This window comes from Protopterus annectens, chromosome 8.part0 (genome assembly GCF_019279795.1).
Source record: "Protopterus annectens isolate FY-2018-M chromosome 8.part0, PAN1.0, whole genome shotgun sequence".
NCBI classification, from domain to species: Eukaryota; Metazoa; Chordata; order Ceratodontiformes; family Protopteridae; genus Protopterus; species Protopterus annectens.
In genome coordinates this window covers 1,411,121,583-1,411,148,695 of record NC_056741.1, presented here as the reverse complement: position 1 = coordinate 1,411,148,695, position 27,113 = coordinate 1,411,121,583, and the positions used below count along the sequence as shown (strand labels likewise).

Here is a 27,113-nt window from a genome sequence, read left to right as displayed (position 1 = left end):
AAAACTAGGCTAGACAGAATTTACATTTCACAGGAACATGGACAGTAATTGAAGGTCTTACTACACACCCTATAACTATTTCATATCATGCGTCAGTAGTAACTAAAATAAAAACACAGGGTAATTAAAAATGAGACACTGGTGCTCTCCCTGTTGAAAACCGGAATTTAAGGAATGGGTAGTGGAAATTACTCAGGAGCTATTAGAGAAGAAAGAAACTTCTACTGAAAATATAGGGAGTGGGATAAAATTAAAATGGAATTTAAAGATATGGTGGAAATAAAAGAAAAGGAGATATGGTTAAGAAGTAACAAGAATTATTTAGAGGGACTGATAAATATTAAATTTTTACAAAATGGGGGAATCTCACAGAACAACAGGAGCAGGTACAGAATGCTAAACACAAAATAAGGGACTACCTTGATAATACGCATGAGTTTAGAAAGTTTAAGCAACTGTTTTTTTGATAACACTACAGCACAAACACTTTCAGAACAACGACTTGGGCAACAGAAAGTAGAAATGGCTGTCACCAAAGCTTAGGGAGTTTATTACAAAGAAGATAACTATGGATCCTGTAGAAGTATTAGAAATATTCTGGAAATTCTATGAAAGTCTCTATAAAGCAGAGAAATATGGAAATCAAGAAAAGATACAAATGGAAATGTTTATGGAAGTATTAGATATGCCAAGGTTAGAGGGAGAAAAGGTTCAATTGCTAACAGGATAAGAGGAGATCAGATAAAAATGGTGATGTACAACCAATCTACAGGAAAGTCTCCAAGATTAGATGGTATTCCTGTGGAAGTTTGGAAGCTTGGAGGGAAAAACTGATGAAGATTTGGAAGGTTTTGTTTAACAGTATTTTGAGAGAAGTACCAACATCCTGGAAGAAAGCGGTAATAGATGTAATACCCAAGCAAGGGTAAAGATTTATCTGATTAAGCTTCATACAGACTCATTTCAATTCTAATTATAAAGTGTGTATGTCAATAATCATTAAAAGAATGCCAAAAGCGATGCTAAAATTGATAGATATGGATCAGTGTGGTTTTCTGGAGGGGAGGCAAACATTTGACAACATAAACAGAACAGTGATGATCCAGAGGGAAGCAGAATGCAAAAAAATACCACTGCTGCTGTTGGGTCTTGATGCAGAGAAAGCATTTGACAGAGTAAGCAGGGATTTTATGACCAGAGAAATGGAAGCATTTGCATTTCCTGATAAAATTATAAGGTTGATTAGTAGGATAAATGAATGATCGAAGGCGAAAATTAAAGTGGATGGGTCCTCTCTGATAATCTCTGCTTGGGCAGAGGAAACAGGCAGGGGTGTCTTTTCTCCCCTTTTTATTTACATTACATTTAGAACCACTGACAAAGAAAATAAGGGACTCAGAAATCTAAAGATATAATTGGCATTGTAGTAAAGAAAAGCTGGCTCTATTTGCAGATGACATTATTTTACACCTAACAAAACCAGAAAGAGACATTACAGTGTTATGGAACACATTGAGACAGTTTTAAACCTTTTTGGAATACAAAATTGAAGCAAACAAAAGCAATAGTGGAAATTATGTACCCGCATATGAACTGGTTCAGCAATATCCATATTTATGGGGACATGATAAAATTAAGTATTTAGGAGTATGATTAAAAATTATACTAGTGTGGCAGATTAGGATATATGAGAAGACACTAAAAAGATAATACAAAAACTGAGAAAACAGAAGCTTTGTTATATAGATACTGACAACAAGATACAAGCAGTTAAAATGTTTTTAGTCCCGTTAGTCTTTATCTGCACATTTTTCAAATAATACAGTATTTAAATTGATTTAACTGTGTTGCATGATTATTAACTGAACTGGAAGTTTTGACTCTGTTCTTCAGTTAGTGCTGCTTGAATTGTATTATTTGTTAGTAATTGCAGCAGGTGTGGGGGTAGCCACATTCTTTGATTTCCTGTCCTTGCCTATTTAAGTGGTACAGTTTGAAATATTTTCTGCTTAAAAACCTCAGCTTTGGCTGGCTAAGATCTAGCTGTATTCAACTGGACGTATAAGAGAATTTAAGTACCTTTATCTGCACTTTTTTTCAAATACAGTATTTAAATTGATTAACTGTGTTGCATGATTATTAACTGAACTGGAAGTTTTGACTCTGTTCTTCAGTTAGTGCTGCTTGAATTTTATTATTTGTTAGTAATTGCAGCAGGTGTGGGGGTAGCCACATTCTTTGATTTCCTGTCCTTGCCTATTTAAGTGGTACAGTTTGAAATATTTTCAGCTTAAAAACCTCAGCTTTGGCCGGCTAAGATCTAGCTGTATTCAACTGGACGTATAAGAGAATTTAAGTACCTTTATCTGCACTTTTTTCAAATAATACAGTATTTAAATTGATTTAACTGTGTTGCATGATTAACTGAACTGGAAGTTTTGACTCTATTCTTCAGTTCGGTTTCAGTTAGGTTTCTCACCCACCCTCCCTGTTTCTGTTCTGGTGTTAATCTTAGTGGCTTTGAAACTGCCCGCCCCTCTTGTAAATTTGTGTTTGGATACTCCTTCTGGGCCCATCTCATTTGCTCACTCAACTGAGTGCAGTGAGATCATATTCTGATTTCAGGCACTCCTACTGTATACAAAGAGAGCATCTGGGAAAGAGAACAAAAAAAAAATTTAAGCTCGTTTCCTGCCTTTCTTGTTAAGTGGTCTAGACTGTTTGTAGGCTTCTAAGCCCCCAAGCCCTTCTGTGTTGGAGGGAAGCCTTCTAGCTTACTTTTGTTTCTAATAACTAGCCAGTTTTCTAGTTTCAGCACTCAAATCTGTTTCTTTGAACTCAGCACTTATTCAGAACTCATTGTAAGCACTACATAAGCTGCAAATTACTACAGCACTCAACTTTCCTCACTTGTCTAGTGGAAAGCAGTTTTTAGTACTTAATAAATAAGCACTTATCCAGGCATGTCTAAGAGTCAGCTCCCAGTGATTCTCCTGTCTACCTGATGAATCTGGGCATCTTGGGGCAATGCAGCAATTGTCTCATGTACACATACAACCCTCTCCTCCTACCACCCAACACTACAACCTATGAGAGATGCACTTATATAGCCAAACTGGAAGCAAAGCTCTCTTCACCCAAGACTGGACTAGACAGTCAAGAGGAGAAGGTAAACACTTGCACCACACCACACTCATCACATAGTCCCTCAAAACCTACACCACCAAAACACACACACAGAAACACAAAACACACACCTACATTCGTGGAGGCTCTCAATAAAAATCTGCCCAAACATCAGGGACATCCAAAGCATAAACGCAAGCAAACTCCACCCCCCCCCAACACAACCCAAATGACACATTGCCCACAAACTCAGTGTGCCACTCAACCACAGCCCATAAGGCATAACAACTTACCAAACACTCTAGTCACAGGTGACTCTATAGTCAGGCACACTGATGTTTCAGTCACTAGACTAAACAAGGAGAAAGTTACTGTCATCTGCCTGTCAGGTGCCAGGATCCGCCACATAACGCATGCACTCAGGTCACTCCACAATAAGTACAAATATGACTCTGTCATTGTCCATGTTGGTGTGAATGACCTGAGACGTACCTCCCTGGAATACATGAAGAGAGGCATGCAGGAGCTCTCCGATATTGTATCCCAAGCAGGTATGACCCTATCCCTGAGTAGCATCCTGCCATCACCCAGAATTATACCACAGTACAAGGACAAAATGATTGACTAAGCTTCTGGTGTCATTCTAAGGGAATCCAGTATTTGTCTGCCTGGGACGACATGATCGACAGTCCACGATGCTTTGCCAGAGATGGCCTGCACCTGTCGCCCTTAGGATTCCGGATACTGGCTAAGGTTTTTGCCACCCCTACAGTGCCTTTTTTAGGCAAGGTTCAAATGACAAATTCACCACCGTAACAGGTACAAGCAAGCAAAATCTGAGGGTAATGCTACTCGATGCTAGAAGTCTAAACCTCAAAATGCACTCACTCGAGGCACTCCTTAAAATGTAGAACACTGACATCTGTGCAGTGACAAAGACCTGGTTCAAAGCTCCAGAGAGCACCCCTGCATTACCACACTTCAATTCATACCACACCTTTCGGCCACCTAACCCAGAAAGAAGCACTAATGGCGGAGGCGTGTCCATATTCATTAAGGATATCCACACCTCCAGGCTAGTTGCACAGCATAATGCATCCGAGATTATCCAAGTGCAACTAACTGGGCAAGACTGCAATCCAAATTGTAGCTTGCTACAGACCCCCACCATGCCCCAGGATTCACACTCCTCATTTCTTGATACACTGGAAAGTATTAGGGTACAACCCAACACCCTAATAATGGGTGATTTCAACTACCCCACCATTAACTGGGAAAACTACTCATGTACCAACTCTTTTGCTCAATGTTTTCTAGAATTCATAAATTCCAACTCCTTGGATCAACTTATTCACACACCCATCAGGGGCAGCAATATCCTAGACCTGGTCATTACCAACATGGGAAACCAGTGTTCCACACCAGAGGTCAATTCCTCATTGGTCAGATCTGACCACAAGCTAATCAGCCTAGACATCCACATCCCACCCCCCAATTAGGGAAACCATCATAAAAAAACTTCTCCAAAGCCAACTTCACACATCTTAAGACAGAAGTGGCAAACTTCATGACACCCATGCAGACGGACAATAGAGGTATGACTGCCGAATCCTACACAAATGCACTTTAAAAGCACTTACATGAGTGCATAGATCATGCTATCCCTAATAGAACCAAGATGTTATCCTCCAAAAACAGGAAGCCAATCTGGTGGCCCTCTGCCATAAACTCGACAACAGAAGAAAGACACTGTTGCAAAAAACAGTAAAATCCCATGACTGGAGGAACTCCCTGGTCAACCTCAGTAAGAAGCTGAGATCCCCCATAAAATCCTCCAAAGCTAGTTACGAAAACAAAATTACCACTGACTCTAAAGACAACCACAAAGCATTTTATAGCTATGTCAAGAATCTAAATGGGAACACTCAGATCTGCCCTGAGTTACAGCACAATAGCACTAAATATACAGAACCAACTGATATTGCCAACATCCTAGAAGATAGGTTCAGTGCTAACTTTACCCCCCTCTCACCCCCTAGAGAGCCCATCTCTATACCGGAAGAATGCAAAGTTCCTATAATCACGGCTGCACAGGTAAAAAACACACTCTCCAAAGCCAAGAACACAGCATCCATGGGACCTGACAATATCCCAGCTGCGTTCTACATGAACTACAAAATGAACTGGCACCCTACCTAAGTACCATGTTCAATCATAGCCTCACCTCAGACTTTTTACCCACTGAATGGTGCACCGCGACGGTTATCCCACTCCACAAATGGGGAGCCATGACGGACCCCGGGAACTACCGCCCCATTAGACTGACGAGCCTGGTCTGCAAGGCCATGGAACGTATCATCGTGGAACTCATAAACAAAGACATTGGTAATCTCCAAACTCTGGACCTTACCCAGTTTGGATTTGTAAAAGGCAGATCATGTCTCCTAAACCTGACTGACTTCTTTGAAGAAGTCACCAAAGCCATAGATGAGGGTAAAATGGTTCACACAGCTTATCTAGATCTCGCCAAGGCTTTCGACACCATCCCCCACTCTGGAATTATAGATAAGCTCACTAAACTAGGTATAAACCCCTATGTCACAAGATGGGTTGCCAATTGGCTCACTGACAGAACCCACACGGTGAAAGTAGCGGATTCCAAATCCGACATCAGACCAGTGACAAGTGGAGTACCACAGGGTTCAGTCCTGGGTCCTCTCCTGTTTGTTATCTACGTCTCTGAAGTGCAGGCCAACACAGAAGGTCTTTGGCTAACAAAGTTTGCAGATGACTGCAAACTAGGAGCCATAATCAAAACCCCTAAAGATGTGGACAAACTACAAAAGGGCCTCACGGAGACAGATACCTGGTGTCAAAGCCATGGCCTGAAGCTCAATGTCAAAAAGTGTATTGTCACCCCCTTTGGTAAAAACTCTGTACCCATGAACTACCACATAGCTGGTAGTCTACTTAATGCCAAAAATGTGATGAGACCTTGGGACACAGGCGGACAGTAGTCTCTTCTTTGATAATCACATCGCCACAGTGGTCAGGAAAATCCTTCTACGTGGCTCATCTCATCACAAAAGGATTCTCATCCAGAAAAAAAGAGGTCATTGTTCCCCTCTACTCATCACTCATTAGAACCATTATAGAGTACAACGCCCCTTTTGGTATGTACCTCACAAGACATCTACAACAACTGGAAAGACCACAGAAATACCTCACAAAGAGGATTACTGGCCTCAAACAAATGCCCTATGCAGACCGTCTCAAACAACTACAGCTTTACTCCATCACATATCGCCTACTCAGGGGCGATCTCTGCCTAACATACAAAGCTATGTCAAACCCAGAGCTGTTGGACATGCTCCACTTAAAGAAATCCCAATCCCTCAGAGCTACATGCTCTAGGGACCTAAACCTTGTCACCACAATAAACAACATGCTGGAGGGATAGATTCCTGTCCCAGAGACTTCCCATACTCTGGAACAGACTACCTATGTCAAACAGAGCTCCTCATTAGCACTCCAAGAAAAATCTTGATGATTGGATGGGAAATGGGAAATTTACCCCAGGGATCACTTCTGTGGCTCTGCTCGACAGGGGCACAGGAAAATCATTTTCTTGGGTGGCGAAAGCCAAGGTACATTTTTTGGCTAGGCTTGTATGGGCCCTAGGGCCGATAGCCTAGTACCTACCTACGAACCTATGAAACTAGTCAGGCATAATTTTATCAACCAAAGAAGGAGTTGTGGAGAGGAATTAATAAAGAGCTGAAGGGTTTTATCTGGGAAGGAAAGATGGCAAGAGTCAAGTGGGATAAGCTTATTCTTCCAACAGAACAAGGTGTCCTGGGATTACCCACGTTGAAGGGGTATTTCAGAGCAACACAGGTAAGGCACCTATATATAGCACAAGCAGAAAACAAGAAGTTATGTACTCACCATAACGTTCGATGTATGTAGTCCATCTTGCCTCACATTCTTACCCGTGGGATCGGAGCTGAACCTCGGCTCCGACTCGGCCATACTCTAGCTCGAAGTCTTTCAATTGGCTAGGCTAAGAGAGGTATCCCATGCTGCACTGCTCCCTTTCCCCAGATCTTGTTTGCTGCAAGCTCAATCACTCACCTTCCATACACATAACACACAGAGAAGGAAAAACATCCCAATAATAAAAGGAGTACTAAAACCAGAACTAACCTCTAGGCCCTCCAGGAGGGGGAAGGCGGGGGGGGGGGTAAGTAAGAATGTGAGGTGAGATGGACTACATACATCAAACGTTATGGTGAGTACATAACGTCTTGATGTTATGTAGTCCAATCTCGCCTACATTCTTACCCATGGGACAGCGAACCCAGCACCTGAACCCTGGGAGGCTCAGTGGAAAATACTCCTGAGCACTGTGCAACCAAAGGAAGATCTGCCTCTGGATATCAAATCCAATTTGTAGTGAGTAATAAAGGTCTGAGGAAATGCCCATGTAGCCGCAGCACAAATCTCATCCATAGACATCCTGGCCTGAAATGCTGTAGAGGTAGACACTGGTCAGGTAGAATGAGCCTTCACTCGAAATGGTAGCTCCTTACCACCTGAGGCATAAATGAAGGAAATACAACTAGAGATTCATCTACACAAGGTCACTTTGGAAACAGGAGACCCAATCCTATTGTCTGAAAATCAGACAAATAGCTGATATGATTTTCTAAGATCCTTCATTCTACGCAAATAAAAATGCAATTGTCTATGAACATCCAGCTGGTGAAATTTAAATTCTGCCTTATTAGAAAACTCTGGAAAAAATACAGGCAGTTCAATAGATTGGTTGAGATTAATAATCAAAGCCACCTTCGGCATAAAAGAAGGGTTTGGTCTGAGAGAAACCCTGTCCTTGTGAAATATCAAGTAAGGCGTTCTAATTGACAAAGCTTAAAGCTCAGAGACACGTCTAGCTGAAGTGATGGAAGACAATCTTTTTGGTAGCCAAGTCAAATATTTCAATTCACAAGTAGCTGCAGGCTCAAAGGGGAATGATGTGAGACATTGTAGCACAAAATTTAGGTCCCAAGGCATGACCGGGTCAAAGACTGGAGGCAAAGCAGCATAGTGCCCTTCAAAAATGCCTTACAAAGTCTATGCACCATTAGACTGGATTCATTAGCGATGTGAAAAGTGGAAACAGCCACCAACTGGACTTTAATGGTTGCAGCTGCTGATCCCTGATTGAAAAGCATGGAAAGAAATTCCAGAACTGAAGAAATTGGAGCTGTATAAGGATCAATTTGTCTTGCATGAGCCCAGATGGAGAATCTTTTCCATTTACTGGAATAGATCTTTCTGGTCGAAGGCTTATGGGAAGAAGACAGAACATGAACCACTTCCGCAGAAAAATGATGAAGCCTGACTTGTGATGGAACTGGAGTAGCCAGGCTGTCAACTGGAGGGTCTGAAGAGAGGGATGGAACTGCCCTGACATATGAGCCAGTAGATCTGGCTGTGGGTCCAGAATCCAGGGGTCGTCCATGAGATAGAGATGGAGAAAAGGGAACCAAGTTTGACGAGGCCAGTGTGGAGCAATCAGAATCATTCTGCTTCCCAAGGATTGTGCTTTCTGAATAACTTTTGTCAGCAGAGGAACAGGTGGGAAGGCATAAAGTAGACTGGAGGGCCAATTGTGAACTAGAGTGTCTCTGGGTGACTCCCCCTGAGGGGGGATAAGGGTGAAGTAGCTGCTGCACTTGGTATTGAGGGAACTGGCAAATAGGTCGCAGCAAGGCTGACCCCATCTGCAGAAAATCTGCTCTGCAACCTAACTGTTCAGGGACCACTCATGAGGCATCAGAATAGCTCCGCTCAACCTGTTGGTAATCAAGTTGGACTTCCCCAGAATGTACGTTGCTACAAGAAAACATTGGGAAGACTCTACCCACTGCCACACTCGAATGGCCTCTCTGCAAAGGGGGTATAACTTGGTTCCTCTCCCTGTTTGTTCAGATACCATACCAATGACATATTGTCTGAGTGGATCACAACTGTCCCGAGAGGAAGAAAGCTCTGAAGTGCTTGCAATGCTAATAGCACTGCTCTCATCTCCAAGATATTGATATGCAAATATATCTCATGTTCCTGCCACGTGCCTTGGACTGTTCTGCCGAGATAATGCCCCCCCACCCAATCTGGGAGGCATCTGTGGTCACTGTGGCAACAGGAGGGGGTGGGACAAAGGGCTTTCCCGCATTGAGGTTGCTGGTGTGAAGCCACAAGCATAGATCTTGCTTGCACTTGTCTGTGATCATTATAAGATGAGAAAGCGGAAGATGTTGTAGAGACCACTGGGCGAAGAGCAGCCATTGAAGGAGTCTCATGTGTAGCATCACAAGAGGAACCAGCATAATTGTTGCAGCCATCGTCCCTAACAATTTGAGAACAGTTTTTGCCTTTACTTTTCTCAGAAAGAGCAATGCATATACTGTTGTTGCAAACCCTGAAACCTTTCTTGCAGTAAAAACGCCCTCATGCGTATGGTGTCTAACTCGGCGCCTATAAAGGTGACACGCTGTGACGGCAACAAGGCAGACTTTTCCCAGTTTAGAGTGATACCCAGTTGTTGACACAGCTTGATAGTGGCGTCTTTGGTCTGTAGTAGCAGATGCCTGGTGGTGGCAGAAAGAAGCCAGTCGTCCAGGTATGGAAACAGTTGGAATCCCTGACGTCTCAAGTGAGCCGTCACCACTGCCATACATTTGGTGAACACCCTGGGGACTGTGATGAGACCAAAGGGCAGGGCACGAAATTGAAAAAGACCGACTCCCAGCCGGAAGCGTAGATGACTTCTGGATGCCCTGTCCATCTCTATATGGTGGTAAGCATCCTTGAGGTCGATGAAGCACATCCACACTTCTTTTCCCAACAATGGGAGAATAGATTGCAATGTGACCATTCAGAACTTGGACTTCTTCACGTGGAGGATCAAGCGGCTGAGATCCAAGATGGGTCTCAGGTCCCCTGTTCTTTTCGGCACCAAAAAGAATCTGGAGTAAGTCACTAATCCGATCTGGTCTGAGGGGACATGCTGGATGGCTCCTTTTTCTAGCAGCTTTAGAACTTCTGAAGCTGCGGAATCCCTTTGATTGGGTGGAACATTTGGGATTCTTTTGATCAGTGGGGGAGGAGAAGAGAAGGGAATGTGATATCCTCCAGAAACTATTTTTAATACCCACTGGTCCTGGGTGATGTACTGCCAGGCTTCTGGGTATAGTGAAATGCGACCCATGACTGGCTCCAGAGACGCGTAGTCGGGCCTCTCATCAGGAGCGCTGGTAGGGAGAACCACGAAAGGAGTCGCTGTCTCCCTGGTTACACGGGCCTCCTCTGTCTCTAGGGTAGTGTCTACCTAAGTTACTACCCCCTTCCCTGCCTCTGGAGGGAGAATCACTGTGCGTCATGAAAAAACCTCAGATTTCTTGAGCCACATTTTCCCACTCTTCTGGCCCTTGGGATAAGGTCTAGAAGGCATGGAAAAACGGAATTTCATGACAGAGTTTTTCCCTCTTGCTCGCACTTAGTGAGAGTGTCCTTCACCTTGGTTCCGAACGACGATGAACCATCAAACGGGGCATTGGTGAATGTAGACTTGAAGGTCTCCGCGAAATTACAGAGGCGCATCCAGGAGTTCCTATCGAGAGAAACTCTGGAACTCGCTGCCCTACTAGCTCCTTCGGCTGTGTAAGACATCAGCCTCATGGAGGAGTTAGCAATAAAATTTAGGGTAGACATCTGAGCGCTGACTTTCTGAGCCACTGCATCAGAAACGTTACCCTGCAGAGAATCTCCAAGCTCTTTCAGGAGATCTCTTTGGAGCCGTGTAAAAAGTTACAAATAATTCAGCGATCGCAGAGTAAAGGCCGCTGAAGAAAACATACGCTTCCCATACCAGTCCATGGTCCTGGACTCCTTGTTAGGGGAATGGACAGTAGATGAAGTCTCAGCCAGTTCCTTCTTGATGGCTGCTGCTACCACCATGGCATCTACTGGAACGCCCTTCGTGAGAAACTCTTGTCAGCGGGGGCGGACAGAAATTTGCTGGGTTTCCTGGGGACTGGTTCCACAGTGTCAGGGGTTTCCCACACCCTTTGACAAACCAGATCCAAAAGTTCATCGAAGGGGGGGGGGAGAAACCCAGGAGGCGGAGGGTTGAGCCCCAAAGGCCTTCAGGAACACAGACTCCTCCTCGGAGGGGGGTTTAGAGGGCCAGTCACCAGTTTGCTTCAAGATCTCTTGGATATCAGCGAGAGAGATATTCTCAGAGGACAACTTGGGGGACCCCTCTGATTTCTCGAGGTCTGTATCCGATGTGAGAGACTCTTCCTGGGAGTCGATGTGCTTCCTCTTGCATGTTTTTTTTCTGGGTGGCTCCTCAGGAAAAAACTCTGGGGGGCAGTCAAAGTTGGGGACCACTCATGGAGGTATCCTGAGGCCTTGGGTCTCTGCTGTCAAAGGATAGGAGGTGATCAGAGACTGATACCAGAGCTGGAGGGAGCAGAGTGTCGGTGCTGTACGATGCAACTGAGAACCTGGCCAGCACGCTCCGCATTCCCTCGAAAGCTGTACCCCCCGGCTCCGAAGATAGACCAACAGTGGAAGCCCTCGGAGTAGAAGGGACAAGGTCCAAAGCAAGGGTCAGGCTCACCCGAGCCGAAGCACCGAGAGGGAGGCTAGGAGCCGAAGAGCGTCCCGAGTCTCCCCCCTTGGGTCCGAGGATGGAGCAGACGGGGCCAGAGCTGAGATCAGAGCAGAGCAGCCAGGATGGGCTACCGGAGCCAACAAAGAAGCATCAGACGGCACCAACAACTCTGGCTCCGGATGCTGAGATTTGCTTGGAGGATCTATCGACTATGTATGGATGATGGGCTCCAGTGCAGACTGGGCTGGAGCTGAAAGCAATTTAGCCAGCACCGGTGATTGGAGCTGTCTCTGCACCACTCTATCCACATCAGAGAGAGTCCTGGAGGACCTAGAGGATAATGTAGGAGATATAGACCTCCTCTCAGAAGGAGACCTGCGAGGAGGAGACACCGGTCTAAAAACTGGAGACTGGCTCCAAGAGGCTGGGAGTCGATGTAGGTTCTGTCTATTCCTCAACTTCCTTCAGCACCAAAGACAGTGGAGCCAAGGATGCCACAGTAGACTTAGTAACTTTCTCCGGAGGCTCCGATAAGACTGACGGAGCCGGACAGCGTTTTTTTGCTTGGAGGTTTTGTCTCTTTTAGAGGGAGAGGACTTAGCACTAGAAGACCACACCAGATCTTCCTCGAAAGAGGGTTTCAGTAATCCTTTCAGAATTAGTTTGTTCTTCCTTTCTTGAAGAACACGAGGGCTGAATGCGTGACAGAATGCACAAGATTCCTAAAGATGGATAGTCCCCAAACAATAAATGCACACAGAGTGCCCATCAGTAAACGACATCTTATATCCACATTTACTACATTTCTTGAAGCCCAAAGGCTTCTATTCTTTTGTATCCTTGGACATGATTGGTATGACACAAACACAACGCAACAGACAAACCCAACACCAGCAACAAAGCACGGGAACTAGACACCGAATAAACTGCAGACACCACACAAGGGACCTCTAAACTCACGGCCCAGACAGGAAACAAGGGAAGGACTAGGTCCTCTAACTGAAAAGTACAGTTTTGTACCTACCATAAATGTAGATGTTCGAGGATCCACATTGCTGCAGTCCTAACTATTGGGTAGTCCGCTGTCCAGTCGGCCCGAATACCAAAGTATATGGCTGACGTCGGTCAGGGCGCATTAGACTGACGTCAGTACGTCAGGGTACTAATGCGCATGACCGACGTCATATCCTCAGTCTTTTCTTGCCCCAGATGTCAGAAGACCCTAAAAAGACAAGGCCCAATATACCTGCACCAAAAATATGTACAATATATACAAAACTATCAGCATATAACCTCACCTACACAACCACCCCTAAACACAGAGGGAAGGAGGGAGGGTAAATTGGACTGCAGCAATGTGGATCCTCGAACATCTACATTTATGGTAGGTACAAAACTGTACTATGTTCTTCATTCCACATTGCTGCAGTCCTAACTATTGGGTAGAATCCCAAAGCAGAGGTAAGGGAGGCTGGCAAATCATAAAGAAGCAGGAGCTGACAACATGCCTTGCAAAATAGCTGTGGCAAAACCAGCCCTAGACTTAGAGTAGAGAGGAAGGTGATAATGCTTAGAGAAAGTATGCACTGAACTCCAAGTAGCTGCCTCCAAAATATCCTTAGTTGCCACCCCTTAGAAATGCTGTTGAAGTGGCAGTAGCCCTAGTGGAATGAGGCCTAATCCCAGCTGGAATCTCCTTGCCATGATGGGAATAACAAAATGCAATGCAAAACCCAATCCACCTAGAAATAGTTTGTTTTGACACAGGCTTGCCCTGAACTCAAAGCAAAAGAAACAAACAACTGCTGAGACTGCCTAAAATCCTTAGTCCTGCTTAAATAATAACGCAATTGCCTGTGTACATCTAAAGTGTGCAAAATCTTTTCCCCTTATTTTGGGGATCTGCATAAAAAGTAGGCAAATGAATAGTTTGGTTTAAAGCCACACTAGAAACCACTTTAGGCATAAAGGAAGGATTAGTACGTAATGATACCCTATCCTTATGGAAAATCAAAAGGGCTCTACTGCCATAAGGGCCTGCAACTCAGATACCCTTCTTGCAGAAGTAATAGCCAACAGAAAAGCAGTCTTCCATGACAAGTATTTCAATTCAGCAGTAGCCGCAGGCTCAAAAGGTTGTAGAGTAAGTTTTTCCAACACAAAATTGAGATCCCAAGCAGGAGTAGGAGCTCTACGTGGGGTCTTATATTCTTTGCCCCTCTAAGAAACTGCTTGAACAAAGGATGCGAAAACAATGGTGGGTCACAATCATAGTGAGCTGAAATTGCTGCAGCATGAATCTTAATGGAAGAGAAGGACAAACCTTTGTCCAATAACTCAGTAAGATATTGAAGAGCCACACTCAAATTAGGCTCAGAAATCTCCAAATTCTTTGCTGTACTCCAAAATAAAAATCTCTTCCATTTTTCTGCGTACACTTTCCTTGTACTAGGTCTTCTAGCTTCCATAATCACATTTAAAACTTGTTGAGGAAGTTGAGACCTGCTGTGTTTCAACCCAGAATATGCCAGGCTGTTAGATGAAGAGAGTGAAGCTTGACATTGAGCAGATGACCGTCCTTCTGAGATAACAGATGTGGAATCAAAGGTAAGGGCCATGGAGGCTTCCTTACCAGACTCCTTAGTAGTGGGTACCAGTGTTGCCGAGGCCAATCTGGAGCTATTAAAATCATCCTTGGCTTGTCTTGTCTGACCTTTAAGAGCACCTTTGGAAGAAGAGGCAGAGGCGGAAAGGCATACACATGAAGATTTTTCCAACTGAAAGAAAGAGCATCCACTTTCCAAGCTGTGTGATGAAACCCCTTTGTGCAAAACTGTGGCAGCTGGTGGTTTAGTGGAGAAGCGAACAGATCTATGTCTGGAGTTCCCCATGACACTGTCAATTTCTGAAATACATGAAGATCCAGTTTCCCCTCGTGGGGATCCATGATTTGTCTGCTTAACACATCTGCTAAGGAGTTCTGTGCTCCGGCAGAAACCTTGCCTGAAGAGTTAGTTGCAAGCTGAGCGCAGTCTCCCATAAAATCATTGCTTGCCTGCATAGAGGATAAGAATGTGTTCCCCTTGTTTGTTGATGTACCACATGACAGTTGTGTTGTCTGTTAGAATCAACACCTGCCCTGGAAGAAGTAACTCCTTGAAAGCCATTAATGCAAACTGGACTGCTAACATCTCCTTCATGTTGATATGTAGATGCTGTAGTCTGGCAGGCCACTTGTCTTGTATCCACTTTCCATTTAGATGAGCTCCCCAAGCAATGTCCGAGGCATCTGTCGTTAAAATCTGACTCGCCTCTGGCCGGGTCACAGAGAGTCCCTTGTTTAGGTGACATTCCTGAGCCCACCACAAAAATTCTTTTTGAAGGCAAGGTATTATTTGAATGACAGTGTCCAAATCCTGGCAGTGCTGTGTCCATACATTTTGAGATACCATTGCAGCTTCCTCATATGCAGTTTGGCATTGGGAAGCACCAGAATACAAGATGCCATGAACCCTAATGCTTGAAGGACTGTCCTTGCAGTCAGCACGGACTGATGAGATAGTTGATGGAAGTAAAGGGATAGACTCTTTTGTTTGTCCGGGGTTAAAAAGGCCATCTGGGCTGCTGTATTCAGTCTCACACCCAGAAAGCACATGTCTTGAGAGGGTACTAGACTGGACTTTATTTCGTTCACAGAATACCCTAGGCATCTTAGCACTGCTATCACATATTCCAGATGCTGTAGAAGGTCTTTCTTTTCTTGAGCCAGAATCAGGCAGTCGTCCAAGTAAGGATAGATTTGAATTCCTTGTAGCCTGAAGTAAGCTATCACTGGAGCCAGAACCTTTGTGAATACTCTGGGCGCAGTAGATAAGCCAAAGGGCAATGCAGAGAACTGATAATGAGAATTTCCAGCTCGAAAACGCAGATATTTCCTGCAACTCAGTCTTATAGGCACATGAAGGTAAGCTTCCTTGAGATCTAAAGTTACCATCCAGTGATCTTTGCCCAGCAGAGGTAAAAGCTGTTGTAACGTCAACATCTTGAACTTGGGAATGTCCAGATAAGTGTTGAGGATAGATAAATCCAAAATTGGTCTCCACGTGTTCCCCTTCTTTGGTACTAGGAACAGGCGAGAATAAAATCCTAGGCCCCTTTCTGAGACAGGGACTGGCTGAATGGCCCCTATTTGGAGTAACAGAGAAATTTGCTTGTGAGCCTCTTTCCTTTGTGGAGGAGGAACGTCTGGCATGCCTTTGAAAGGGGGCAATGTATGGAAATAAAACCTGTAACCGTGGTGAATGACATCCAACACCCATTTGTCTTGAGTAATTAAATCCCAATTTTCTTTGAAAAGAGACAGTCTTCCTCCCAAAGGAGCTGCCAGATGAGAATCTACTGGCAGCTGAAAAGGCAGGTCATTGGGTCTGTTTACGAAAGGACTGACCCCTGCCCTCACCAGAAGTCGGAGCAGGTGAACTCCCTGTTCTAGGCCTAAAAGAACCTTGAGCTCTGCCCCTACCACGTCTAGACCTACCCCTAGACTGGGAATCATAAGCAGGATATGTCCATCCCTTAGTAGGCCAATTTCTACTAAACTTTGGAGGCTGCACCTGCAAAAAATCTTTAACAGTTTGCATAGACTTAGCTTTGTCCTCCATTTTCTTTAAAACTGCTTCCACAGGCGAACCAAACAACACATCAGACTGTAAAGGAGCATCCAAAATCCTTGTCTTAACATGCTCAGCTAAATTCTGATCCCTCAACCAGGCATGCCTGCGAAGAACAGAACTAGTGGCAGCCACCCTCGAGGAGGCCTGTACAGCATCAAAACCACATTGCAAAGAATGCTTACCCACTTGTTCAGACACATGAACTAAATCCAGCAACTCTTTACACTCAATACCTTCCGCCAAAGCATCCACCTTAGATTTCAATTGTGAAAGGAGATAATTTTGATATTTTAGCATGTGAAACTGACAATTCAACGCCCTCATGGCTAAAGTGGAAGAAGTATACACTTTCTTACCCCATCTATCCAAAGCCCTTGCCTCTTTATCAGGGGGAACAGGGTTTTTAACAACAGAGGCCTTAACACCTTTAGGTCCCTGAGAAACAGTTTCCGGGTCTGCCCTAGGACTCTTAAAAAGATACTTATGAGCTTCAGGCACCCTATAGTACCTATCAGGTTTAACAGGAGCAGGGGGCAAAGAAACAGGGGTCAGGGAAGCCCCCGCAAAAACAACTTCCACCCCATTTTACACAAGAGGGATAGCTAAGGGCCTATGCTGGGGTAAAACAAGAATTCCCTAAGCCTTTTCCTGGAATCAGAGTAATCTTGGCCTTCCCATTTAAAGTGCTCCCTCATGGAATGCAGAGTCTCTGAAAATGAGAAATCCTCAGGAGGAGAAGCTGTAGGAGTGGAATCATCCACATCAGAATCAGAATAAGGAGGATACTCCTGCAATTCTTCCAGAAGACTCAGAAGCCTCTGAACACTGTTCAAAACTCTCAAACTCAGGTTCCACCCTAGGCCTCTTATCAGGAGGGGGCATAGAACCTCTAATCAGAGTAATCAAATCTTCTGCCATTTTAAGCATATGTTTCTTAGGCACAGAACCTGAAGTGCTAGGAGAAGCCCCCACTGAAGCTAAACTTGGCCTACCTCTCAAAGAAGGTTTGGAAACAGAAGGAGAGGCTCTAACTACCTTGGGAAGAGAGGGAAGAACAGTTACCTGAGAAGCCCCCTCAGCCTGGCCTACCTCCTGAGAAGGCACATCCTGTAACAGTAAAGTCTCTGCCTGAGACTCCAAGGAAACTCCTGGCAAAACCTCTGGCTCCACTGAGCCTTCTAAAGAACCGACGTCCAGGACTGCCGGTTCATCAACCCTAGGCTTCGCTGATTTGTCCTTGCGCTTTTTGGACGAAGCGGGCGTCGGAGCATCCGACGGCATTTTATAATTACAACGCTTCCCAAACACTAACCTGGCACAGTCTAACCTTCTCTTAATAGTGCGTTTGTTAAATCTAGCACAAGAGCGGCATCCAACAACGTCGTGCTCAGGCCCTAAACAAGGTATACACAAGGTATGGTAATCCCTATGAGGTATCTGTTTCCCACAAGAAATACAGTTATTCACTTTTTCTGACATCCGGTTAAATACTGAGGCAAGAAAAAACCAAAATGTTCCCCAACGGGGTACTTAGCCAACTTTGATTCGGTCTGAAACTCCGACTTCAGAAAATTTCAGAACGCCAACCTGCACTCGCAAAACTGCTTCTGCATCGGACCATGCGGCAAAAAAGACTGAGGATATGACGTCGGTCATGCGCATTAGTATCCTGACGTACTGACGTCAGTCTAATGCGCCCTGACCGACGTCAGCCATATACTTTGGTATTCGGGCCGACTGGACAGCGGACTACCCAATAGTTAGGACTGCAGCAATGTGGAATGAAGAACATCGGGCCTAGCCCGTTGGGAGATAGCTAACGGGATACCAAGACAAAGGCCACGAAAGACCACACAAAAAAGCTTCCACAAACCAAAAACACACACACCTAAGAAAATAGCTTCTGGAGCAACACATTTGGTCAAAGAAGAAGAAAAGTTATACTTGGCCAAGAGCGAGCCCATGTCTGAGCTTTATGAGCGGCAAATGAGATCTGGGGAAAGGGAGCAGTGCAGCATGGGATACCTCTTAGCCCAGCCAATTGAAAGACTTCGAGCTAGAGTATGGCCGAGTCAGAGCCGAGATTCAGCTCAGAACCCACGGGTAAGAATGTAGGCGAGAATGGACTACATAACATCTATAATTCAATGTGGATAGGAATTATGATGACGAAACAGGGGGAAGCTCAAGTAACAGAGAAAAACTGGGATTTTGGATGCAGACCTTTATGGAGAACAATAACCATACAGAATATTATCTTCATAAAGTAGCAGAAGGTCTTCTAAGAACTAAGCCAACATAGGAATGGAGAAAGGAGATTCTGCTAATAGGAATGACTGCAATTAGGGATACAATAATAGGCAAGAGGGGGCAGGAATGTATTGGAGAAAACTGGCAAAGAAACCACAGTACCAGAACCAAATAACTAGATAGGGAAAGGTAATAGAATGGGAAGATGCCAAGAACTTATTTGGAATGTAGGCTAAAAGACTGCCTTCCATGTCAAGGACTGATATCAGAGTATAAAGCAAAGAAATAGGGAGTCCTAAATGAAAGACCAGCACTGGTAGAGTTTTTAGCTAGAATCTAGACCAGAAGTTGCCATTAAGAAAGGAATAATTACTACAGCATATAAAATATTGCACAATAACTATAAGAATCAATCAGAGGAGGTTAGAAAGGACTGGGAAGAGTGATCAGGTAAGTAATTCACAAAGAAACAATGGAGGAAATATGTACGTCTCCCAAATATGCAATAAAATCTAGATTTTGAATCTTTGCCTGGAAATGCTTATACAAGTATTTTATACCCCAAGCAGACTTCAAAGAAATTTTCCTCAGGTAGACAGCAAATGTTGTTAGCATGATGGGGCAGAAAGAGGTAACTAGGAACATATTTTTTGGAAGTGTAATGATTTGTAGACTTTAAAGATTCCCTGCAGACTGTTCTGTTGGAGATGCTGGATGAGAAAGTTGGAGTGACTAGGGAAATAATTTTTCTGAGATAGGATACAAACTGAATTGCCTAGACATAGTAAGGGCCTTCTTGCTGAGTCTAATTATGATGGCTGCCAAAAAAGCAATTACTAGAAAATGGAAATCCAAGTCTAAGCCAACTTTACCAGAAGTAAGGAAGATAGTAACAGAGGTAAAACAACTGGAACTGGGATCTTTAGAAAAGGGTAGAAGCAAATTTTATAGGAAAAAAATGGGAACTATGGGATCAATATATGCAGAGGAGGAATGAGGTTTAAAAGATGACAGGATTTGAATGAGCTATGTAATGGGTGACTAACACTCACTGGATATGTTAAATGTGATGTATAATGTTTGCAACTACAGCTGTGTCACACGGTTTGGAATGTATGTTTGCAACTAAGATGATGTCACTATGGTTCATTGTCATTTATTTAAATGTAACACGGCCTATGTCATAGATGATAATTTAAAAAGATGTTTCTTGTTTAAAAAAAAAAGACGTAAGCAGAAACTACACAGCTCAATACACTTACCATTTATCACTTCTTGACGTTTTATTTCATGGGGTTTCATCATTTCGATTAGTTTCCTGCTAACCAGCTGCTGCCAATTTTGTGGCTTTACTTCTGTGTCAGTATCATGCAACTCCTCTTCACTGTGTACATCCATAGAGTTTACTGAATCATTTCTAGAACAATAGATGAAACAGGAGTCTGTTAATTAGAGTATATAAATCATTGACTTCTGCTGTATAATGTAGGAAGCAAGCAAGCTAAGGGTTTTGTCCATATCTGAGATAATTCTCACATCTTGCTTTCTGGTGGTGTATGTAGTCAGTGGAACAACCTTACCACAGTGCAGTGGTATGCTTACCTGCCTGTCATTCATGGCTGTAATAGTAAGGCAGACTGACTTAAAATATTATAGCAAGAACACTATTATACTTAATGAAGCTATCTTAGTCTGAAATGGTATTCCAATTCCAAATCCCATCCCAAATCAGGGCTGTCTCTCAGTTTGAACAATGGGGTTTGTAGAGTTACACCAAAGAATCAAGTCATGGATTCTATTTTTAAGTCTGTGCTATTTTTCTCTACAGCATACCTGTCAGCTGTCCAAGAATTCATGGAATGTCCAGATTTCTGCCACATTTTGTATCTGTCCCTCAAAATGTGTGCTTTTCTGACACATCATTGAGGATTAAAGTCACTACAAAATAGCAAACATTTGAGATTCAGACTTCATATCATTCAGAAAATGCACACTACTGCAAAAAAGAAGTTATGTACTCACCATAACATTCCATCTGAGTAGTTGTACTTCATTTGTCTTCAACCTGTGGGATTACGGATCCATATCAGATCCGAGCCGGCAAATATTACTAGCATCAGCGCAGAGCTCCGGATTCCTCCCCTTACCCATAATACATCTCCCTTGCCTTCCATCCCCGATAGAGTTTGCTGAACTTAAACTTATAACCTGACCTGATGAAATACTTGTGACCTATACTACAGCCTGTAGGCTGAACATGTGCCAAAGGTCTGGAGGAAGGAACGCTCAAAGACAAATGAAGTACAACTACTCAGATGGAACGTTATGGTGAGTACATAACTTCTTTATCTGAATTAGTTTACTTCAATTGATCTTCAATCTGTAGAACAGAGTCCCCAGCTACTAAACACCTGGGTGGCCTTCATGGAAGGATGTTCCTGAGCACAGCGGAGTCAAAGGATGCTCTCCTTCTAGATGTCAACAACAATTTGCAATGGGAGATAAACGTATGCGATGAGGACCAAGTAGCTGCTGAACAAATGTCATCCAAAGACACCCTAGACCAGAAACCACTATAGCCCTAAATTAATATAAAACACTACAAAACAAAGTCAAAAAATGTATTACCTTAGACTGCAAAGCCTATTTCTCCACTCTCCAAACCAACCACACCGCCAATCCCAAACTATTTTGGAAAGGAATCTCATCTCTCCTCAACCCGGGAAAAAAAAGAAAACCCTTGCCCCAATCCAGATGCCTCTGATATGGACTTGGCCACCCAGTTTAATTCTTTCTTCCTAGAGTCCATAAGCAAGCTATCATCATCCTTCACCAACACCTTGATAACTCCTCCTCAGCTTGCACCCAATCCCATCTTCCCCTAGCATCCCTTGCCCCTAACCTCCACCTTTCTCTATCAATCCTATCTCTATATCCACCATAAAAAAAACTCCTAAAATTAAAACCTGGTTCCAATGCCCCTGATGAAATTCCCTCCTACTTCCTAAAAGTAGCTAGAGAAACCATTGCTCTCCCTTATCAGCATACTAATTAATTGGTCTATCTCAAAAATCCAGGTCCCCCAGCTCTGGAAGAAGGCCTTTATTATTCCTCTCCATAAAGGTGGCAATAATAATGACATCCCAAACGTTCACCATATCACAATCCTATCCCATATTTCTAAGCTACTTGAAAAGTGTGTACACCAACAACTCTTACCCTACCTCATCAATAATCAGCTTCTTACCCCCACACAACATGGCTTTAGACTAGGTCATAGCACCTCCACTGCCCTCCTCTCCTTCCTATAAACAATCGACAAAGCTTGCGACTGGTCACTTTGTATCCACTCTTTTCCTCGACCTCTCTAAGGCATCTGACACTATTTCCCACAACCTCCTCCTTACCAAACTCTCTAAACTTAACCTATCCCCTTCCTCCAACTAGTGGTTCTCAAGCTATCTCACAAACAGGCAACAAGCAATTAAAAAAAAAAAAAAGCTACCTCACCCTTCCTTAATACATCCACAGGCACCCCTCCCCCCAAGGTTCCATTCTAGGCCCCCTATTATTCAACATATTCATAAATGATTTCTTCCAAGCCATTCTTAACTCCAATCTCATCCAATATGACAATGATTCTACTATAATCTGTTCCTCCCCTTCCATCACAACTCTAAACAATCTAACAAAAGCTGCCTTCTTCTTCCACTGAATAGTGGATGCTCGACAACCATCCAGCCCTTAATGCAACCAAAACAAAACTTATGTTATTCAATGCATCCAAAACATCTTCCCTAGACAAACAATCCTTCATAACAACCAGCAATAACAACCCCCTAGAACTAGTCTCTGACACAAAATTACTAGGAATTACCACTGACATTCAACTAAAATTTGATAAGCCTCTAGAAGCAAATATAAAAAAAAAAAAAACATAAAAAATTAGGTATGCTTTACCGCCACAGTCACTTTATCTCTCCCACCACCAGGATTACATTAGCTAATACATACCTCATTCCCATCCCTTTTATATGGTGCATCTATTCTAACCAGCCTACAATCTTCCCTCAAAACAAAACTCTCATCTTCTTATAACAAACTATCCAAATTTGCGGCAGGTCATAGAGCCTCTTCTCACCACTAATTCCCTTCACCAACTAAGCTGGCTAGAATTACCAAACTTCCTCACATATACCCAGCTCATCCAAGCACACAAACTCATTCATAACCCGTCTCTCTGCCCCTCCCTAGCAAATACCTTTGAAATGCATAAACCAGATATACTCCTAAGATCAAATTCCCAAAACCTAATTACATTGCATAAACCAACACATCCTGCTGGGAATTAATTGATGTCCTTCTCTCTTGCACGCCTCTGGAACTCTCTCCCTTCTCCCATCCGCACCACCAGCAGTCTCTCCTTGTTTAAAATGTCACTGCACTCGCACCTTACTTCACAATTGAAATTGTCTTGCTCTCATCCAACCTAATTCTACCACACTTTCTTCCTAACTTTCCAAACTTTGTTGCCTGTCACTACCTCCTAAAGTTTTACATCCTTAACTCATTGCAATTCCCTAAAAAAAAAAAACAAAAAAAAAAAACACTACTACTACTTACTGAATTAACCTGATGTAATTTTCCTAATGAAAATCTTTTATTTCTGTATTATGTAACATCTATTTGAATTGTGCAATATGGGTTTCTACTTTACAAAATATGTATTTAACATTTAATTGGAATTTATATTATGGATTTGTGCTCTTTCTATACTATGTATTTGTATTTCTCTGGAGCTTTACTCCTCAGGACTCCATTGAAAATGGGCTCCTTGTAGCCCAATGGACTATCTTGGAAAACAAACTGCAAATACATAAACAAATAAATAAAATTATATTCCAATCACAACTGCTCGGTCCTCCAGGACCGAAAGGTTGGGGGATGGAGGGTGGGAACTAAGAATGAAGGCGAGATGGACAACACACAAGGAACATTATGGTGAGCACATAACTTCTTTATGTGATGTCGTCCTATCTCACCTTCATTTTGTACTGGTTGTTACAGCGTCCCTAGCACCATCTTTCTTGGGTGGCTCAAGGGAGAATATTCTTCAGAACAGTGGACCCAAAGGAGGCCCTGTTCCTGGAGGCCAAATCCACTTTTGCCTTGAGTGATAAAGGTATGAGGCTTTACCCATGTTGCTGCGGCACAAACAGTATCCATGGATAGCCTCACCTGAAAGGCAAATGAGGTTGCTATAGCCCTTGTTGAATGACCTTTTACCTTTCTGGGAAGTTCTGTTTTGAGATTTGTAAGTGAAGGTAATACAATCTGTAAGCCATTTTGAAAGTGTGACCTTTGATATGGAAGCACCCTTATTTTTGTCTGAAAATGATGCAAATAACTGGTCCGATTTCCTGTAATCCTTTGTTCTATTTAGGTATAAGCATAAATTGCCTATGCACATCTAGCTGGTGCAGTTTATACTCTGCCCTGTTGCCACAGTTGAGGAAAAAAACTGACAAGTCTATGGACTGATTCAAATTAGATTCTCAGCATACTTTGGGTAGGGAGGACAGGTTTGTTCCCAGAGATACTCTGTCCTTGTGGAAAAATTATGTAGGGGGACCTTATTGACAAAGCTTATAGTTCTGATACCCTTCTAGCAGAAGTTATGGCTACCAAAAGGGTTGTCTTCCACGTTAAGAACTTTAGATCACAGGACAGGTTCAAAGGGGGGGAAGAATCAAACTGGATAAAACAAAGTTTAGGTCACATGGTGCTGGGGGCCTTTGATGGGAGACCTGAGCAAAAAGGTTGCCTTCAGGAAAGCTTTGCAAAGTCTGTGGGACATTATTTTTAGTCCCATTTCTCCTATATGGTAGTTGGATATGGCCACTAGCTGAACTCGAACAGTAGCCGCACCTTCATTAAAAAGCTTTGCCAAGAAGTCCAATAATGACGTTAAAGGGGCCAGTGAAACGGTCAATGTGATTATTGAAGGCCCAATGGAATAAACGTTTCCATTTGCTTTAGTATAATTTTCTGGTTAAAGCCTTATGAGAGGAAATCAAAATATGTTTCACCGAAGGGGAAATGTCAGGAAGCCTGGTTATGTGTGGAACTGGAGTAGCAAAGCTGTCAACTTGAGGGTTTGCACCGATTGATGGAGTTTGCCTGATGAACGAGTCAGGAGGTCTGGAACTGGGTCCAGAATCCATGGCTCCTCCTAGAGATAGGGCCAAAGAAAGGGGAACCATATCGGATGAGGCCAGTACAAAGCGACTAGTATCAAACTTCTTCCCAATGAGCTGGCTTTCTGAAGGACTTTGAGAATTAAAGGAAAGGGGAGAAAAGCATACAGGAGACCTGGGGGCCAATCGTGTACGAGTGCATTCCTTAGTGACTCCACCAGGGGGGGATCAGGGCAAAGCAGCCACTGCTCTTGGCATTCATGGATGTGGCGAAGAGTTCGCAGCAAGGCTGGCCCTACTTATGGAAAATCTTTTCCGCTACTTCCTATTTTAGGGACCATTCGTGAGGAGTTAGCAGACTAACTCAGCAGGACTAGTCTATCACGCTGGATTTCACCAGGATTTGCACTGCTGTCAGAAAATGTTGGGAAGAGGCTGCCCACTGCCATACTCTTTGGGCATCTTGACAGAGGGAATAAGACTTGGTTCCTCCTTGTTTATGTACCACACCACTGACATGTTTGTCTGTCTGTATTGCAATCGTTCCCAGTAGAAGGGAGTCTTAGAATGCTTGCAATGCTAGAAGCACCACTCTCATCTCTCGGACGTTGATATGCAAGTGGGTGTCATGATCCTGCCAAGTGCCCTGGACTGTCTTTCCCACATAATGCCCCCCACCCTATCTGGGAAGCGTCCATGGTCACTGTGGCCAGTGGTTATGGAAACACAAACAGTCAGCCTAGGGTGGCCTAACTGGAATGAAGCCACCAACAAAGGTCTTTCTTACAAGATTCTGTAATAATAATTTGGTGAGGCATGGGTAGCCCCTGCATGGACCACTGAGTGAACAGCAGCCATTGCAAAATTCTCATGTGCAGGAGTGCTAATGGTACCAAGGTTATTACTGCTGCCGCCATGGTACCCAAAACTTTCAGGACAGTCCTTGCTTGCAATTTTTTTCTGGACAGTAGACTTCTGACTTGATGATTTAAGACTGGAACTCTTTTGGGGGGGAGCTTGCCAACATTTGTTTTGTATCTAGATCTCCCCCTATAAAGATGATATGCTGAAATGGCAACAAGGCAGATTTTTCGTAATTTATTGTGATCCCTAGGCGACAGCAAAGCTGTATGGTGGTGTCCCTCACTCTTGTTAGTAGATGCTTGGTGTTGGCAGTTAGGAGCCAGTCTAGGTAGGGAAACACTCAGAATCCTAGGCGCCTCAAGTGAGACGTGACTACAGCCATGCATTTGGTGAACACTCTGAGGGCTGTAGTGAGACCAAAGGACAGAACTCAAAACTAGTAGTGACTGGCTCCCAGCCGAAAGTGCAAATGACTCCTGGATCGCCTGTCCATTTTTATGTGGTAGTACGCATCCTGGAAGTCTATCGAGCACATCCAATCGTCTTTTCCCAGGAAGGGAAGTATCAACTGCAGTGTAACCATCCGGAACTTTGACTTCTTCATGGGCTTGTTCAGTCTGCTGAGGTCCAAAATGGATCTCCAGTCCCATCTTTTTTGGAACTAAAAAGAACCTTGAGTAAGTTCTGGATCCAATATGGTCTGCAGGGACAATTTAGATGACTCTCATCTAGCAACTTTTGTATTTCTAGAGTTGCGTGATCCCTTTGACTGGGTGGAACATCTGGGATGGATTTTGTTTTTAAGGGGGAAAGAAAAAGGGAATTAGTAGCCTCTGGATACGATCATTTGTACCCATTTGTCTTTTTTTTTTTCTAGCCAGGTACTTTGGTACAAAGATAAGTGATCCCTAACTGCCTCCAGAGATGGACAGACTGGGATACTTTCAGGAATGCTGAAAGGGCTTACCAAGGAAGGAGTCCCTGTTGCCCTGGTGCTGCGGACCCCCTCTGCCACATAGTCGGTGTCATCCATTGTTACTTCCCCCTCTGCCCCTGGGGGAAGGATCACCAAGTGTCCTGGAAAGCTCTCTGGGATTTTCAAAACCACCCTCCTTCTCATCTTTGGGGTAAGGTCTGGTAGGTAGGGAAAAATGGACTCCAACGGTAGAAAGAGTCTTTCCTTACTGTTCACACCTGGTTAGCATCTAACTTTTGGCCCGAACAAGGACGAGCTGTCAAAAGGAGCGTTAATAAAGGAAGTCTTAAAGGGCTCAACAAAATCACATAAGCGCATCCAGGAATGTCTCCTTAAGGAAA

The 27,113-nt window shown here is 43.7% G+C and overlaps 1 protein-coding gene across 2 annotated transcripts in view; it reads right to left on the bottom strand.

Moving 5' to 3' along the window:
- The window catches only part of ARHGEF12 (Rho guanine nucleotide exchange factor 12), a 3,716,336-nt gene that overhangs the window by 1,407,585 nt on the left and 2,281,638 nt on the right, over positions 1 to 27,113 (bottom strand). For both annotated transcript variants that reach the window (XM_044081016.1, XM_044081015.1), the window contains one exon: positions 19,998 to 20,152. In XM_044081016.1, the coding sequence (XP_043936951.1) occupies positions 19,998 to 20,152 (155 nt within the window). The remainder of the gene's footprint in view (positions 1 to 19,997; positions 20,153 to 27,113) is intronic.